This window comes from Loxodonta africana, chromosome 4 (genome assembly GCF_030014295.1).
Source record: "Loxodonta africana isolate mLoxAfr1 chromosome 4, mLoxAfr1.hap2, whole genome shotgun sequence".
NCBI lineage: Eukaryota > Metazoa > Chordata > Mammalia > Proboscidea > Elephantidae > Loxodonta > Loxodonta africana.
Genome location: NC_087345.1, coordinates 106,011,259 through 106,030,451, shown reverse-complemented (window position 1 = coordinate 106,030,451; position 19,193 = coordinate 106,011,259). Strand labels below are relative to the sequence as shown.

Below are 19,193 nucleotides of genomic sequence, written 5' to 3'. Positions count from 1 at the left end.
AAAAATCCATTTACTCAGTATTTAGGAGAACAATGAATTTTATAACCATGGTTGCCTTCTCTGTCGAAAAGATTTTCAAATTTGTTACGATTTCTTTCTTTTTCTTATAATCACGCATGCTCTGTGATCTAAATTTCTTAAATTCATTTAAAAACAGATTAAAAAAAAAATCCAAGAGGATAAGAACAAGCAGAAGCAAACAACAACTTTATCATTACATTGTCTTCTGGATAGCTGCTCAAATATTTGTTATTTCCATTGTTTTAACACTGCAGAACAATACACTCGTGGCTCAGTGAACAAGCAACGTGCATGAGTGGCAAAACATGGAAACCAGAAGAGGAATATAAATGTAAATTAACCTTTAAAAATTCTAGTAACATAACAGCCTCTTTCCTTATTTACTCCATTAATGTCCATTCCACATGAATTCACATTTTGGTTCCAGGAGGCCATGTACCATAAGCCCTGAAAACAAAGACTACTATTCGTAGAGGGGAAATTAGAACCTGTTTCCAGTATTCACTGGTGGCAAGCTTGCCAAAGTCTTCTGGAAGACTAATAAAATTATAATCTGATCATTTGTTTTAGGATTCTGGGGACCATGGAAATGGAAAAGGATAGAAACAGGGCATGCTTTTTTGAGGTTTCTTGAGCTGGGTAGTAGAAAAATAGGTGTTTTTCCTCTGGGGCTTTTTGTAGCTGAGAATGGAGAGGCTGATATTTCTGAGAGTACTTTTCCATTTTCCTCAGTCTTTAAGGGAGTGGTAGGCTTTGGCAGTCCGGCTGTTGACAAAATCTGTCTTCTTAAACTGAGCCTTTGGAATAAGCAAATAGAAATGTGAAAGGCAACAAAATTTTCAAATAAGAAAATGCAGTGTTTTTTTCATGATCCCTCACCAGAGTCAAGCCAACCAGGCTGTTATTATCTGGCTCTGTTAACTACAACACTCCTTTTTAGCATTCTTACCTTCTTGTAGGCATTGTGGAGTTCAGTGTGTGTCCACAGAGAATACAGCAGAACAGAAGCAGCTTTACTTGCTTTGTTGGGGGTACAGCTGAAAAGAAGAAAAGGATGTTCCAAGATCAATGGGAATATGTGAGCTTCTGGATACAGCACTGGGCCATTGCATATATCTTTAACTGCTGATGCTCAGTAGCCATCCATTAAGTCATGTCACTCATCATGAAAAAGGAATTAGATGGTGAGCTTCGGAGGGTAGGGACCATGTTTTATCTCTTTTTAAACTCCTAGCACAGTGCTAGTAAAGGGTTTACAGAGTAAACCCCTGATATTTATAAGGAATACATCTTTAGACATCTACAAATCCTCAAATTTATTTACAGAATATGTTTTTCTTCATAAAATGCAGAAAAGCATGACTGAAAAAGATACACGCCTCTTATACTTGGTGACCCCCACGTGTCTGTCAGTTTGTCATACTGTGGGGGCTTGTGTGTTGCTGTGATGCTGGAAGCTATGCCACAGGTTTTCAGATACTAGCAGGGTCATCCATGGAGGACGGGTTTCAGCTGAGCTTCCAGACTAGGAAGAAGGACCCGGCAGTCTACTTCTGAAAAGCATGAGCCAGTGAAAACCTTATGAATAGCAGGGGAACATTGTCTGATATAGTGCTGGAAGATGACCCCTCAGGTCGGAAGGCACTCAAAAGATGACTGGGAAAGAGCTGCCTCCTCAGAGTAGAGTCGACCTTAATGACGTGGATAGAGTAAAGCTTTCGGGACCTTCATTTGCTGATGTGGCATGACTCAAAATAAGAAGACACAGCTGCAAACATCCATTAATAATCAGAACCTGGAACGTACGAAGTATGAATCTAGGAAAATTGGATATCATCAAAAATGAAATGGAACGCATAAACATCAATATCCTAGGCATTAGTGAGCTGAAATGGACTGGCATTGGCCATTTTGAATCAGACAATCATATAGTCTACTATGCTGGGAATGACAACTCGAACGTTTCAAAATCTATCCTGAAGTACAATGCTGTCAGTGATAGGATAATATCCATATGCCTACAAGGAAGACCAGTTAATATGACTATTATTCAAATTTACGCACCAAACACTAGGGCCAAGGATGAAGAAATAGAAGATTTTTATCAGCTGCTGCAGTCTGAAATTGATCGAACATGCAATCGAGATGCATTGATAATTACTGGTGATTGGAATGAGAAAGTTGGAAACAAAGAAGAAGGATCAGTAGTTGGAAAATATGGCCTTGGGGATAGAAACAATGCCGGAGATCCAATGACAGAATTTTGCAAGACTAACGACTTCTTCATTGCAAACACCTTCTTTCACCAACATAAACGGCGACTATACACATGGACCTCGCCAGATGGAACACACAGAAATCAAATTGACTATATCTGTGGAAAGAGACGATGGAAAAGCTCAATATCATCAGTCAGAACAAGGGCAGGGCCCAACTGTGGAACAGACCATCAATTGCTCATATGCAAGTTCAAGCTGAAACTAAAGAAAATCAGAGCAAGTCCACAAGAGCCAAAATATGACCTTGAGTATATCCCACCTGAATTTAGAGACCAACTCAAGAATAGATTTGACGCACTGAACACTAGTGTCTGCAGACCACACGAGTTGTGGAATGACATCAAGGACATCATCCATGAAGAAAGCAAGAGGTCACTGAAAAGACAGGAAAGAAAGAAAAGACCAAGATGGATGTCAGAGGAGACTCTGAAACTTGCTCTTGAGTGTCGAGCAGCTAAAGCAAAAGGAAGAATTGATGAAGTAAAAGGGCCTCTCAAGAAGACAAAGTAAAGTATTATAATGATGTGCAAAGAGCTGGATATGAGACGCCAAAAGGGAAGAACACGCTTGGTGTTTCTCAAGTTGAAAGAACTGAAGAAAAAATTCAAGCCTCAAGTTGCAATAGTGAAGGATTCCATGGGGAAAATATTAAATGATGCAGGAAGCATCAAAAGAAGATGGAAGGAATACACAGAGTCATTATACCAAAAAGAATTAGTTGATATTCAACCATTTCAAGAGGTGGCATATGATCAGGAACCAATGGTACTGAAGGAAGAAGTCCAAGCTGCTCTGAAGGCATTGGTGAAAAATAAGGCTCCAGGAATTCATGGAATATCAATTGAGATGTTTCAACAAACAGATGCAGCACTGCAGGTGCTCACTCGTCTATGCCAAGAAATATGGAAGACAGCTTCCTGGCCAACTGACTGGAAGAGATCCATATTTATGCCTATTCCCAAGAAAGGTGATCCAACTGAATGTGGAAATTATAGAACAATATCATTAATATCACACACAAGCAAACTTTTGCTGAAGATCATTCAAAAACGGCTGCAGCAGTATTATCGACAGGGAACTGCCAGAAATTCAGGCTGGTTTCAGAAGAGGATGTGGAACCAAGGATATCATTGCTGATGTCAGATGGATCCTAGCTGAAAGCAGAGAATACCAGAAGGATGTTTACCTGTGTTTTATTGACTATGCAAAGGCGTTCGACTGTGTGGATCATAACAAACTATGGATAACACTGCAAAGAAAGGGAATTCCAGAACATTTAATTGTGCTCATGAGGAACCTTTACATAGATCATGGGGCAGTTGTTCAGACAGAACAAGGGGATACTGATTGGTTTAAAGTCAGGAAAGGTGTGCGTCAGGGTTGTATTCTTTCACAATACCTATTTAATCTGTATGCTGGACAAATAATACGAGAAGCTGAACTATATGAAGGAGAACAGGGCATCAGGATTGGAGGAAGACTCATTAACAACCTGTGCTATGCAGATGACACAACCTTGCTTGATGAAAGTGAAGAGGACTTGAAGCACTTACTAATGAAGATCAAAGACCACGGCCTTCAGTACGGACTGCACCTCAACATAAAGAAAACAAAAATCCTCACAGCTGGACCAACGAGCAACATCATGATAAACGGAGAAAAGATTGAAGTTGTCAAGGATTTCATTGTACTTGGATCCACAATCAACAGCCATGGAAACAGCAGTCAAGAAATCAAAAGACGCACGGCATTGAGCAAATCTGCTGCAAAGGACCTCTTCAAAGTGTTGAAGAGCAAAGATGTCACCCTGAAGACTAAGGTGCGCCTGACCCGAGCCATGGTATTTTCAATCACATCATATGCATGTGAAAGCTGGACAATGAATAAGGAAGACCGAAGAAGAGTTGACACCTTTGAATTGTGGTGTTGGCAAAGAATGTTGAATATACCATGGACTGCCAAGAGAACCAACAAATCTGTCTTGGAAGAAGTGTGGCCAGAATGCTCCTTAGAGGCAAGGATGGCAAGATTGCGTCTTATATACTTTGGACGTGTTGTCAGAAGGGATCAATCCCTGGAGAAGGACATCATGCTTGGCAGAGCACAGGGTCAGCAGAAAAGAGGAAGATCCTCAACAAGGTGGATTGACGCAGGGGCTGCAACAATAAGCTCAAGCATAACAACGATTGTAAGGATGGCATAGGACCGGGCAGTGTTTTGTTCTGTTGTGCATACGGTCACTATGAGTCGGAACTGACTCGACGGCACCTAACAACAACAACATACTTGGTGACTCTGTGAATATAAGAGTAATTTTTTTAAGTTAGGAAAATAATTTTCTTTGGAGAACTTGTTAAAATAGTTTTAAAATCCTTCATGTTTTTATGTAGAACAAATAGAAAACCTGTTCCTATTCTAAATCCAAGTCATCAATGAATTTGATGTGTTTAGGTTTTTACATCCTGCTCTAACTTCTTTTAGGCTAAGAATCAATACTTTCTTAGATCTCTTCTGTCACCTGAAGTAGCACGTGGCTGATTTTGTTTCTTTTAAAAGAAACAAAGTCCCCTCGCCACCCCGTATCATCAAAAACCAAACCAAACCCATTGCTGCTCAGTCGATTCTGACTCAAAGCAACCCTGTGAGACAGAGTAGAACTGCCCCATAAGGTTTCCAAGGCTGTAATCTTTATGCAAGCAGACTGTTAAATCTTTTTCCCGCAGAGCGGCTGGTGGGTTCAAACAGCTGACCTTTTCGTTAGCAGCGAGGCGCTTAACCACTGGGCCATCAGGGCTCCTCCCCATAATGAAAAAAACCCAAACCTGTTGCAGTTGAGTTGATTTTGACTCATAGAGACCCTACAGGACAGAGTAGAACTGCCCCCATAGGGTTTCCAAGGAGCACCTGGTGGATTCGAACTGCTGACCTTTGGGTTAGCAGCCAAGCTCTTAGGCACTATGCCATCAGAGTTCCCCCCCGCTGCCCCCCATATCATAGGAATCTAGAAACATGTAACAAAGAATAGAGAATGCAAAATTACAGAGACCTGCGTGTTTGGCAGCAGACTAGGTTTATTCATTAACTAAAAATCTTTTTTCTTCCATACCAGCTTGGCAGAGAGGATAAGTCAAATCAGCACCTCAGACTTTTCAGTACCTTATCGACTTTTCAGAGCTGCTTGCTAATAACCAAAGTACAAATAAATCCAGGAAAGCTACAGGTCTATAAGATTTAAAATTGGGAAAGTTTCTTAAATTCCCAGGGTTTTATATTCATAATGTTTGTTTATAAGTTGGTTTGTTTGGCACCTGGAGCTCATTTATTTAAAGATACAATGTTGTATACAGTAATTTGCTCTCAGGCTAGCCCACAAATTACAGGTCAGATATACAAGGAAAGGGTAGTAGGTAGAAGGAACTGGCTATACAAGGTTTTTTCATTCTCTTCTCAACTTTTTTTTAAATAAACTTTAAAAACACAGAAACAGGGATGTAGGATGACTAATATGCATTCAAGTTGTCCTCAAAAGAGAATAAAAGGTGTAGAGAAAACTGAGAAAGTATTTCTTGTTATGCTACTGCCACTCTTCTCCTGGTGCTATCACTGCTTCCTCCAAGTCGCCTGGTGTGGTACTGGCTCCACAAATTTAAGTGAGGAAAAGGGCATTCCCTGTTCATAAGACTCCCAGCTTGCCTACAATTTGTTGTTCACGGATGACAGCTGTGGCTCCAGGGAGCAAATTAATTTCCTAGAACAATATAAAGTGTTGGAATGAACTACCAAGAGAAGCTATAAAGTTTGATTATCTCTTGATATTTGAGAAGATAATAAACAATTATATACTTGATGACTCAGTTTTTCAGTTCCTAGAACCGGACCAGATGATTCAGCCCAGCTTTATGACCTTGTTTCTGGCTGAGTTGCCCATGGTACTTATGATTGAACATGCACAACAAATTATCTGCCACTCAGGAGTGATGGCGGGGAAAGGTGACGCAGTGGGTGGGCAGATGCTACAGGACTTACACATCGCCTGTGCTGATGGCCATAATTTTCTGGAGGCCCCCAGTGTTTAGAAGGTCCCGTGCATTCTGGTAACTATTTTGGATTATATTGTTCAATGTATAACAGGCAGAGGCTGTAGTCTCAATGAGAATGTCGGTACTCGGAACTGCGTCAGGAATTATGGAAACCAAATCAGGTAGAGTTTCTTTGGCTGCAAGATAAAAGGAAAAGAATACTTGATTAAAAATGATTATATTTCTTTATCTCAAGATCCCAACATAGTATGAATAAAGAACATCTAAAAAAATAAACATAACACATATGTAAAGATACAACTGCTCTAATCAAATTAAATTACAGATTTTTTAAAAGATAATTCTCTACTACTTCACTCTCACTGGGGTGGCTATTATTAAAAACAAAACAGTAGGAACAACAACAACAAAAGGAAAACAAGTGTTGGCAAGGATATGGAGAAACTGGAACTCTACTGCATTGCTGTTAAGAATGTTAAATAGTACAATGTTGTGGAAAACAATCTGGCCTTCCTTATAAAGTTAAGCACAGAAATACTACATGACCCAGGAATTCCATTCCCGGGTGTATACACAAAAAAACTGAAAGCAGTGACTCAGATACTTATGAATCAATGTTCATTGCAGCATTATTCACAATAGCCAAAAGGTGGACATAACTGTAATGTCCATCAACAGATGAATAAACAAAACGTGGTACATGCATACAATAAAGTATTATTCAGTCACAAGGAGAAATGAAGTTCGGATACATGCTCCGATATGGATGGATCTTGAAAATGTTATAGTAAGTGAAATAAGCTGGACACAAAAGGAAACAAATATTATATGGTTCCACTTACACGAAATATCTAGTGTAAGTAAATTTATGGAGAAAGAAAGTAGATTAGAGGTTGCCAGGGGCTGGTGGGAATGAATGGGGAATAGGGAGTTATTGCTTAATGGGTACAGAGCTGCTGTTTGGGGTGATAAAAAGTGTTGGAAATAGACAATGGTCATGGTTACACAACACTGTGAATGTAATTAATATCAGTGAATTGTATACTTAAAATTACAAATTTTATTTTATATATATTTTATCACACAACACAAAAAATGATACTCTGCTCACTACATTGGTAAAATCTTTTCAGAAAGCAATTTGACAGAAATGTCTAGACTTTTTAAAATGTTCATATTCTTTGATTCAGTGATTCTACTTCTGGGAATTCATCCAAAATATATTATTTTGAATATTATCAGAGCTTTATGCAGAGATATTTAAGACAGTATTGTATATAAGAGAAAATCACAAAAAGTCTAAATATTCTAATAAGAATATAATTAACTGAAATATATCTGCCAAGAATATTATGCATCTCAAGATGTAACTATGATGCATGTATAGTAACAAAAAAATATTTGCTAATATGCTAAGCAAAAAAAAAAAACAACTGTATACTTATGTAAATAGTATATACTATTATAAAAGAAAATACAAATGAAAAAACAAACTAGAAGTACATATTAATAGGAGCTATTTTTCTACAGTTAGATTAGCAGAGATCTAAAAACATTTTTTAAAAATTATCTGTACTTTCCGAAGTTTCTTTAATATGCAAGTAGTAGTATTATTGGAAAAGGGGGGGAATAAACTATTTTAAACTTACTTTTTCATTACGTATGTAAGTTTTTCATTACAGGGTTTGAGTCTGACTTTTTTTGATAGTAATGAGATGTTTGATGACTTCACTATAACTTGTTCTATGGTATGTATCTTGGGCAATATGAATTTGTACTTGATTTTGAACAATAATTCTTTGCATGTAGGTTTTTCTCTTTTAAGAAACCCTGGTGGCACAGAGGTCAAGCCCTCGGCTGCCAGCTTAAAGGCCAGCAGTTCGAACCCACCAGTTGCTCCGCAGGAGAGAGAGGTGGCAATCTGCTTTTGTAAAGACTACAGTCTTGGAAATCTTATGGGGCAGTTCTACTCTCTCCTATAGGGTCACTATGAGTTGGGGTCATCTTTTTTTTTCTTCTTCTGTTTTTCTCTAATTACTACAGACCCTCCTTAAATGCTTTTGTTGCTCCTCACAGTTCCTTAATACGGTGCTGTGTTTATTGTGGATGTCCAACAAATATTAATTTTATTGTTCCTTCATCTGTGTTCCTGTGGCACCTTGAACTGAACTTCTCTCTATGATATTGTTTTTTCGTGTGTGTGCCTGCCTTTTTTTCTAATAGGAGTATGGATTCCTTAAAGACAATTATCTTCTTTATCTCTGGATTCCCAGCAGCTATCACAATGCCAGAAACAGAGGTACTCAATAACGGCACTGTGTGGTAGGTCATCCTTTCATAATACCTGGACCTGACTGACAGGTAAGACATACTTTCTGCTCAAAGGCCTGAACACTTCCTTTTTAACTATGGTTTAATATCATAGCACACTGTTATGAGTGCATAGCTCAGCTTCTGAAGGAAGACTTCTTTAATTTCAGCCCTGGCTCTGCCACTTAATAACTCTGTGATGCATTTTTCTAATTTTTAAAATGAGATAATAATACCTGCTTCACAGGGTTGTTTTGAGGAATTTAATGAGTTAACACATGTTAACTATATCACAGTACCTTGCACATAATAAGCTCTCAATAAATGTTATTTATTATTAGAAGGCACATAAAAATATTACCTAGCCTAGAAATTCCTCATAAAAAACACAGAGCATGCATTTCAAACTGATTTTCATTTATTCCTGGCTATTAATTCCCTGAATTAAGAGATGGCCTTCTACTTAAATTACTATATTTGACATAGAGCTAATTTGGAAATTTAAAATTACATTTATCTTGTCACTCCTCTCTGTTGTCCTTAGAGTGAGGGAAGGTTTTTCATCAGAATCATCTTATAAGAGCCATGTGGTACAACTATAACTTCCCAACGGTTAGAGGACTGTAGAGCCTGAGACCAACAACATTTCTGCCCTGAAGGTATGTGTGCAATATGTACAGTGCAGTTATTTTCCTTGGCGATGTTTTAAAGGATAGAATGAACATTTCATTCCAGAGAAGGAAAATAAAAATTCTAAGGATAATACACCTATATTGAAGTGGAGCATAAAAGCCCACAAAAGACAATGAGGAGAGCACTTTATAATTTTGAGAGCACCTAAGGCAAAGTTTCTTTTAGGTTCATTGAAAACTTTCCAGACTCTCTACTTACAATGGGAATGAAACAATTATATGGAACAGCTTGTCAACTATTGCACTGCTCTCTGTCTCTGGAAACAACATTAGTAAAATATAACCACGACATACTGCAATATCCTTGATTGTGTGTGTGTGTGTATGTGTGTAGATGCCAAAATACAATCCATTAAAAAAACAAAAACAAAATTTTGTTTACAATTTTAGTGGAATTTTGTAGAAAACTGAAAATCAAGTTGTTAGAAATTAATTTATAAGGCATTTGGAAGCAGGTTTGATTTTAGCATTATCTTCCTGTTATCTCATTTTATAGTTTTCAACTTGATTCAACAAACATTTATCACATATTTCTAGGTATAAAACAAGTGAGTGAAGAATAAATCATTTCTGTCAAAAATACAGACTCTTATTCTAAAAACCATTTATGCTTGAATCTGGGCCTCCTTTTTGTCTTTTTCTTGTGTTTATCTATCTATCCTTTTTTTTCCTTCAACACAACACCGCCAAGTTTCTAAAGTATGGACAACTGTTACATGTACTTTTCCTAACATTCTAGAAAAGTGGTGCTTAAACAGACCACAGAGAGAATATTCTGAAGGACAGCTATATAGACTAAAAAGACTATTGGATAGCATGGCTGAGGGATGGAAACATACCAAACATATTACTTTATTTTTAATTACTAGTATTTTAGTATAGTTCAAATTTTCTCTTCTTTAGTTACTAAAACAAATAACAAAAAAATGCTAAATACTGAGAAAAAACCTCTTTGAAATCCAGTGAGAAAGCCTACCTTTGATGGCTAGGTGTACAAAAACAAGTCTTATTTATCACATTCTACTATTTGTTCACATTTTCAGTTCACTATTGTGAAAAGAGTGCAAGGACAATTTTTTTTTTTTTTTGTATTTTCAATACGTGCATATTGCATTTAGATGCTTTCCCCAACTCACCAATTTCATTCTGCAGAGAAAGATTCCGAGACAAATTCCTCAGCAGAGAGACTGCAGTCTTCTTCACACTTGGGTCACCAACATGCAGCATCTTTCGGATGTGCTGAAGGCCATTTTCCTTTTGGACAACTGTCTGAGCTACTGAAATTGGCATCTGTTTTGTAAGACATGTACTATAAACACTATTGCATTTGATTTCATGGTAATACAAAGTTTTCCATAGATTACTGGAGGTTGAGCAAGATGTTTTAAAAACCATTTGTAGCTCTGATGAAACCAGTTTAAAAATGCTTAATAGGTTTCCAATTATTGGCACAAATAGTTTATTCTGAAAAAAATACATGGGGCTTTTAAAGGAAGGAAGGTCTGGCTAGTAAGGTATCTGTCATTCTATGCTCTGTATCAGAAGCTATGTGTACGAGTTACCGGTTCAGGTCCAGGTCTGCTAGCGGCAACTCTTATTTTGGAATTAGGCTGGCCTTCTACTTTCAGGGGATCCAAATACTGATCAGGACCTTCCTAGCATCTGCAAGCCTCCAACAATACTAAGGCCTTAGCTTGTGCCTGCAACTTTATATTAAAAACCCAGTGCCGTTGAGTCGATTCCGACTCATAGCGACGCTATAGGGTTATATTAGATTTTATTTAAAGACAGTTTGAGGCTATCATGCTAACATTTCCTATCGTTATTGGCCATTCTTCGGGGTATCTTATCTTCTCCATCTCATCTCCATTTTGCTTGGTATTTTTTTCCCTTCAGTCTTGCCCTCTTCCTTACACTTCTCCATCTAGATTAGGGATTTTTAATATAGACTACAGGGATAGGCTCCAGGGAGGTATAGGGGTCCCTGTAACTATTTTTGTGTGTATAATAAACTTTTCCAGGGAAAGGGTCTATAGCTTTTATTAGACTTTCAAAGTGTCCATGACTTAAAAAAGTTTCATAACTAATACTTTAGAATGCTTTTTCTATTGTAAACAAACCATACTTTGTCTTTCTTTAATTCACAGAACATTCCTATAGGCTATTTCATCTTTTCTGAGGAGATTCCTTATCCTGTAGCCATTGTAGCCATCCAGAGAAGAGCTTATTTATTCTGCTCAACTCCTGTATCTTGATTCACAAGGTCAGCTTGGTGTTCCCCTCTGTCTTAGCCATCTAGTGCTGCTAAAACAGAAATACCACAAGTGAATAGCTTCAACAAAGAGAAATTTATTCTCTTATAGTCTAGTAGGATAGAAGTCCAAATTCAGGGTGTCAGCACTAACTCAATTTCTACATGTATAATTCAGTAACATTGATTACATTCTTCAAGTTGTACAATCATTCTCGCTATCCTTTTCCAAATCATTCCACCACCATTAACATAAACCCAATGCTCCCTAAGGAAAAACACTCCCTTTCCCCCTCCCTCCAACCCTGGTAACAACTAAGAATCTTTGGTTGTATGTATATGCTTATTTCACACAAGTGAGATCATACAATATTTGACTTTTTGCAGCCGACTGATTTCACTCAGCGAGATGTTTTCAAGGTTCATCCATGCTGTGGGATACACCAGAACTTCTTCATTTTTCTTTATGGCTGAGTAGTATTCTGTCGTGTACATGCCACATTTTATGTATCCATTCATCTACTGACGGACATTTTGGTGGTTTCCACCTTTCGGCTATCGTGAAAAGTGCTGCAGTAAACATTGGTGTACAGGTTTCAGTTTGTGTTTGTCTTCACTTCTTCTAGGTACATGCCTGGAACTGCGATTGCTGAGTCATATGATAGTTCTATGTTCAAATTCTGAGGAACTGCCAAACTGTTTTCTATAATGGCTGCACCATTTTCTATTCCCACCATCAGTAGATGAGGGTTCTAGTTGCTCTACAACCTCACCTACATCTGTGGTTTTCTTTTTTGTCACTGCCATTCTATTAGGGGTGAGGTGGTATCTCATTTTAGTTTTGATTTGCATCTGTTATTTATTTACTTTTTTTAATGGCTAATGATAAACTCTGGTGGCACAATGGTTAAGTGCTCAGCTGCTAACCAAAATGTTGACAGTTTGAACCCACCCAGCAGCTCTGTGGGTGAAAGACCTGGCAATCTGTTCCCACAGAGATTACAATCTAGAAAACCCTATGGGGCAGTTCTACTCTGTCACATAGGGTCTCTAGGAGTTGAGACCCTAGCAACTCAATAGCACCAGACAACAACAATAGCTAATGACGTTGAGAATTTTTTCATGTGCTTGTTGGCCATCTGAATATTGTTTTTGGCAAAATGTCCAAGTCCTCTGCTCATTTCTCGATTGGGTTTTTTGTCTTTTTTTTTTTTTTATTAACTTTTATTGAGCTTCAAGTGAACGTTTACAAATCAAGTCAGACTGTCACATATAAGTTTATATACACCTTACTCCGTACTCCCACTTGCTCTCCCTCTAATGAGTCAGCCCTTCCAGTCTCTCCTTTCGTGACAATTTTGCCAGCTTCCAACTCTCTCTATCCTCCCATCCCCCCTCCAGACAGGAGATGCCAACACAGTCTCAAGTGTCCACCGGATATAATTAGCTCACTCTTCATCAGCATCTCTCTCCTACCCACTGTGCAGTCCCTTTCATGTCTGATTTTTTGTCTTTTTGATGTTAAACTGTAGCTCCCTCAAACAATCCTACTCAAACTGTTCCTGCCAGTTGATTTTCTTCTGCTGTGGCTATAAGACATTTCTTTCTTTACCTTTTATTGAAGCTTTTGACACTCTTGACTGTAATATCTTTCTTAAAATTTTCTTCTCCAATACCACACTGTCATAGTTTTTCCTTTAGCTTTTTGGCAGTTCCTTCCTAGGCATTACTTCTTTTGCCAACTCCTAAATATTGGTATTCTCTCGGATTCTGTCCTGAGTCCTTTCTCTTCTCATTCTATATGTTCTTTCTGGGTGATCTCATTTTACTCCCTTAGTTTCACCTATGATTCATACGTTAATGACTTTAAAATTTATATTTCCATTTCTGATTTTTTGTTGTTGTTAGTTGCCGTTGAATTGGTCCTTGACTCATGGTGATCACAAGCACAACTGAACAAAATGATGCCCTGTCCTGCGCCACTCCCATGATCGGTTACAGGTCAGATCATTGTGATCCATAGGGTTTTCACTGGCTGATTTTCAGAAGTTTGTCTTACCCTACAAGCTTTGCTGAAACCTGTTCAGCATCATAAGCCACCAGTGACAGGCAGGTGGTGGCTGTGCACGAAATACATTAGCTGAGAATCTAACCTGGGTCTCCTACACGGAAGGTGACAATTCTACCACAAAACTTCTGATTTTCATTGTGTTCCCAATCTGTATGTCCAAAGAACTACTGAACATCATTACCATTAACATCACATTCACCATACATAATACTAATCAACTCTCCTTCCTGTTAAGTCCCTTCTCCACCTATGGCCACTCATCTTCCTGCATTATGACTTAGTATAATAACTGTATTAAATGTATATTCCAGAGATTTGAGTATCATCTATAACACCTATCTTCCTCACCTCCCCCATCTGATCAGCTACTATTACTCAGTAAGACGTAGACTTTCTCTAGGCCCACCACTGTAGTTCAGGCCCTTTCTATTTCCTATCTCTAATAACCTCCAAATTAATTTCCTTGGCTGTGATCTTGCCTTGATTACATCAATACTACACACTATTGCTAGGATGATCCTTCTAAAATTTAACTTGATTATGCTCTACCCCGGTTTAAACCCTTTAATGACTCTCCAATTGCCTTTGGAATGATATTCAACTTTTGAATGTGGCACACACAACCCTTCATAGCCTGGCCTCTTCTTTTTTTTCCTTCCTTGGCCCTCACCACCCTCCTTAATTTTCTAGACTACAACTATACTAAACTGTATACCTCTCTTAATTGTCTGTAAGTACCTTGAAAGTAGGAAGTGTATCTTATCAACTTTTTTTTTTTCCTTAGCACCTTATGTGGTGCCTAATACATTTTAAGTTCTATATAATTGTTTATTGAACTGAACTGTATAAATAATACATTATCAAGTTATCCTGACCATTTACTGTCATCTCAGAAGGTGTTTGATAACATGAGGAATCAAGATGAATTAAAATGTCACAAGGTATTTATTTCTTAAAAAGTTTTTCCTTTGAAAACATGAGATGGTGTTAAAATTTAAGTCTTGCTTTATATACGCATCTACCATGCTATTTAATATGTTTAGATGTATTAATGAAGACGTTTGATGTTAATTTATAAAAATTATAATTGAAAACACACAATCTAGAAGGAATCTGGGCCCTCAAATGACATTTGCTCAGCTAGAAGAAAGCACAGCAAAGCCTTATTCATTCAGATTCACTGAGGGAAATGGGAGAGTCTGAAATGGGACAGTCTTTAGAATTTGCTCAGTAAAGAAAATAATCAGATTTATCAAAGAGACATTTTATATTCTAGCTCAGGGAAGTATATGTGAGAATGACTGTTAATCAGTTGGTCAACTGTTTGGTAAATAACACTTCTAGTTTATATTCCCTTGATTATTCATGAGGTTGAACACCTTTCTAAATGTTACTGGACGTTTCTATATTTATTCTGAGAAGTGCTTATTCAAGTCTCTTGTCCATTTTTGTACTGGGTTTATATTTTTTCTGTTAATTTGATGAGTCTTCTATATTTTCTGGATACCAATGTTTGTTAGTTATACGTGTTGCAAACATCTTTTTCCACACTGTGGTTTGCCTTTTTACTCTCTATAATGTCTTTTGATAGCATAAATTTTTAATTTTAATGTAGTCCAGTTTATCAAATATTTATTTTATGGCTAGTGCTTTTAGTGTTCACTTTTAAGAAGTCTTTCTCTATTCCAGGTCATGAAGATATTCTTCTACGTTATCATTTATAAACTTTATTGTTTTACTTTCCACATTTAGATATCAATCTAGTTGGGATTAATTTTGGGGTAAGGTACAAGGTAAGTTTAATTTTTTTCCAATGGATATTAACTACTTTAATGTTTTAGGAACTTGAAAATGTTTTCATCAACTACTTTTAACTTTTACTGTGTAATGTTTAATCTTTTTAATTTATACTGTACTTAGAAGGCATATTAACTACCTATTGCTGTTCTAACTAATTACCTCAAACTTAGTGGTTTAAAACAACACAAATTTATTCTTACAGTTCTGGTAGTCAGAAGTCCTCAAAGTGTCTTAATGAGCAAAAATCAAAGTGTCAGTAGAGCTGCATTCCTTCTGAAGGTTCTAGGGAAGAATCTGCTTCCTTATATTTTCCAGCTTCTAGAGGCTGCCTGCATTCCTTGGCTAGTGGCCCCTTCCTCCATCTTCAAAGGTTATGATTACACCCTCTGCTTTGTTACATCTCCTCTGACTCTGACCCTTCTGCCTTCTTCTTATAAGGACACTTGTGATCAAACCCAAATGATCCAGGATAATCTTTCCATCTCTAGGTCCTTAACTTAATCACATCTGCAAAGGCCATTTTGCCATGTAAGGTTCTAGGGATTAGGGGGTGACATCTTTGGGGGAAAGAGGGCAATATTCTATTACAGAGTTTGCTAAACAAGGGTAAATTTTATGAATCCATCCCCCATTCCTTATTTATTACTAGAATGCCCATTATATCTTAATTAATGGAGTTTAAATTAATATATTTTTATTACCTACAAATTACTGTCATAATTTTATGCTTAAATTATATAATCTATCCCTTAGGAAGGAATTTACTTCAGTTTAGGTTTTTTTGCTGTTTAAAGCACCTGGCCATCAATTGCTCAGTACTCTGTCAATTATGATCACGTGGTAAATGGACTGGGTATTTTCTGGAGGTATGCTTAATAGCCTGCTTTTCTATTCAATTATTCCTTTTAAAAATTATAAAAATAAAGATCATTATTGTACCATCTATGTATGACAAAATTAGGAAAAGTAATAATTAGAAAGGATTACATATAAGTCAAAATTTCAATAAAATGCATCTTATAACATAAAAGAATTAAGACTCCTCATATCACTGTTCCATGTGGTAATGATTTTTTCCTAGTCTGTTAGGTATGACTGTAAATGCTTTGATATGATTAGAACATTTGGGAAGATTTCTCCTTTGCTTGAGTCCTTTTTGTATCTGGCATCTTCTAGGACCTTAAATTTTTGTTTTTCCCTCCAGCTACACTATTATTGTAGTGGTTTTTTTTTTTTTTACACTATTATTAAACATAAGGATTCTGTCTTATTCAACAATATATTCCTAGCCCTAGGTTATACCCATTGCCTTTGAGTCGATTCCAAAATAGTGACCCTATGGGACAGAGTAGAACTGTCCCATAGCCTTTCCAAGGAGCAGCTGGTGGATTCAAACTGCAGACCTTTTGGTTAGCAGCTGAGCTCTTAACCATTGCACCACCAGGGCTACTAGCCCTAGGTTAGTACCTGTTACATAGTAGGTTCTCAAAAAAAAAAAGGTTTAGTAAATGAATGAAAGACCTTAGAATCTAGATAATAAACTACATAGTCAGAGCTTAAATGGCACGAATTCCTGGTATCCTCAAGAACATGGAAGAACCCTTAGGTAGTCTGGATTCCATGAGAGGATCTTGGAAGTACAGAGGCTTAAATTCAAATTTAAAGAGTTAGTTCATACTGAATGTTACTCGGAACATAGGGAGCTTAAAATATATACATAGACACAAACAGGAATTACTGTTTCAATTCTGACTTTTTTTTTTTTTAAGTTGGCTAGGAGTTATTATTATAGTTTAGAAAAGTAGAAAAAATGGTTTTGGGAAACCCAGCATGGGAAATAAGATGACACATTCATGTCCATGTGGCGTTCAGGGCTCCCAGGTAGTTCCTCCATTTTTTTCTCTTTGTGTACAATTACATCTTGTTGCAAATCAAAGAGATGAACATTTGGCTGTCTTTTTACCCAGAGCCAAGATAAGAGAAATATTGGTTTTGGCATTTTACAGTTTTATTCAAAACAAAGAGCAAGCTTCTGTATAAACCCACTTATATTAAAGAATGAATATGATTTCTAAAATACAGAATAAATAAATGGATGAGATATTATCTGGAGGTATGCTTAACAGTCTGCTTTTCATGTTTTCTATTCAATTACTTTTTCTAGAAATTAAAAAAATTTTGTAGTATTTTTTATTACAATATTTTTGTTACCTACGAGGGTGCTTTTCTCTGTGAGGATGGATAATTGGAGGTCGGCCATAAAATGAACTGTTCTTGGGGAGTTTATTCTAATCATTTTGTAGTCTTGGCAAAGAATAGTTATAATAATTAAATATTCATAAAATCCCTAAGTATGTATGTAGCCTGGTGTACTACGTAGCATGGGGAAGGAAATAAACTTTCACTGTTTTATATATTTTGACTTTTTTCTGGTAAAGCGCATCTGGAAAGAGAAGCAGCTCTTTATTTTGTGGTTGAATTTTTGGGACACAAAAGCACAGATGTCCTCTCCAATCCGATATTGCAGTGGACATCTGTTGTTTTTGTCTGCCCAACATTCATTCCTCCTTCTCATAATAACATTCTGATTTTCCAATAGAGAATCATTCCTTTCCCATGTCAGTCCATGTGCTATAAGTGGCAGTGACCCCAGTCCTCTCAAACCCACGTCCCTGAAATTCTCATGTGGGCACGTACCCTAGACCTGGTCAGTTGGAGCATTACAGCCATAGTTACTGCTTCAGAAGTGAGCAAGAGACCCCAACCAGGCCAGTGAGACTCATTCCTGAGTTTTTAAGAAGCTATTGGGAAAAAAAAAAAAATGCTTTTTTTCTTGGGGGGATATTATTGTTGTTGTTAGGTGCCTTCGAGTTGATTCCGACTCATAGTGATCTTATTCACAACTGAACAAAACACTGCCTAGTCCTGCACCATCCTCACAATCATTGCTATGTTTGAGCTCACTATTGCAGCCACTGTGTCAATCCATCTCGTTAAGGGTCTTCCTCTTTTTTGATGAATCTCTACTTCTCCAGGAACTGGTCCCTCCTGATAACACATCCAAAGTACATGAGATGAAGTCTTCCCATCCTTGCTTCCAAGGAGAATTCTGGCTGTACCTCTTCTAAGACAGATTTGTTCGTTCTTCTGGCAGTCCATGGTATAGTCAATACTCTTTGCCAATACCATAATTCAAATGCATCAATTCTTCAGTCTTCGGATATTAGGTGGGTAAAATGTAAGCCTGAAAAAAGGTGACTATCTCTGGGTGGCACAAGGGGTTTGCAGTCATTTACTAAATGTTGGAGGTTCAAACCCACCCAGCGGCGCTGCGGACAAAAGATCTGGCGATATGCTTCTGTAAAGATTATAGCAAAAACAAAGCCCCATGGAGAGGTTCTATTCTGTAATATATAGGGTTACCAAGAGTCAGAACTGACTCGATGGCAACAGGTTTGGTCTTTTGGTATCTTTGTCACCATATGGGGAGAGCCTTTGGGAATGAAACGAACAAAGAAAAACAGAGTCCAGAGATGGAGAAAGTCATAATCATACTTTTTTTTGGCATCTTAATCTAGCCATGACGGAAGGAAGACCCACCCTATGCTTTCAGTTTTACAAGCCAAGAAATTCTTCTTTTTTGCTTTAACCAGTTTGAAGTAGGATTCTATGCCTTGTAATTGAAAGAGTTTGACTAATACAAATATCATATGAGGGCTCCACTCACAG

General features: G+C 37.3%; 1 protein-coding gene across 1 annotated transcript in view; it reads right to left on the bottom strand.

The window, feature by feature from the left end:
- Positions 1-507: 507 nt before the first annotated feature.
- The window catches only part of PKP2 (plakophilin 2), an 85,156-nt gene continuing 66,470 nt past the window's right edge, over positions 508-19,193 (bottom strand). The window contains exons 10-13 of the mRNA XM_003405716.4: positions 10,479-10,632; positions 6,327-6,516; positions 971-1,058; positions 508-818 (exon numbers count right to left, since the gene is read on the bottom strand). Coding sequence (XP_003405764.1) covers positions 750-818; positions 971-1,058; positions 6,327-6,516; positions 10,479-10,632 — 501 coding nt within the window. The 3' untranslated portion in view covers positions 508-749. The remainder of the gene's footprint in view (positions 819-970; positions 1,059-6,326; positions 6,517-10,478; positions 10,633-19,193) is intronic.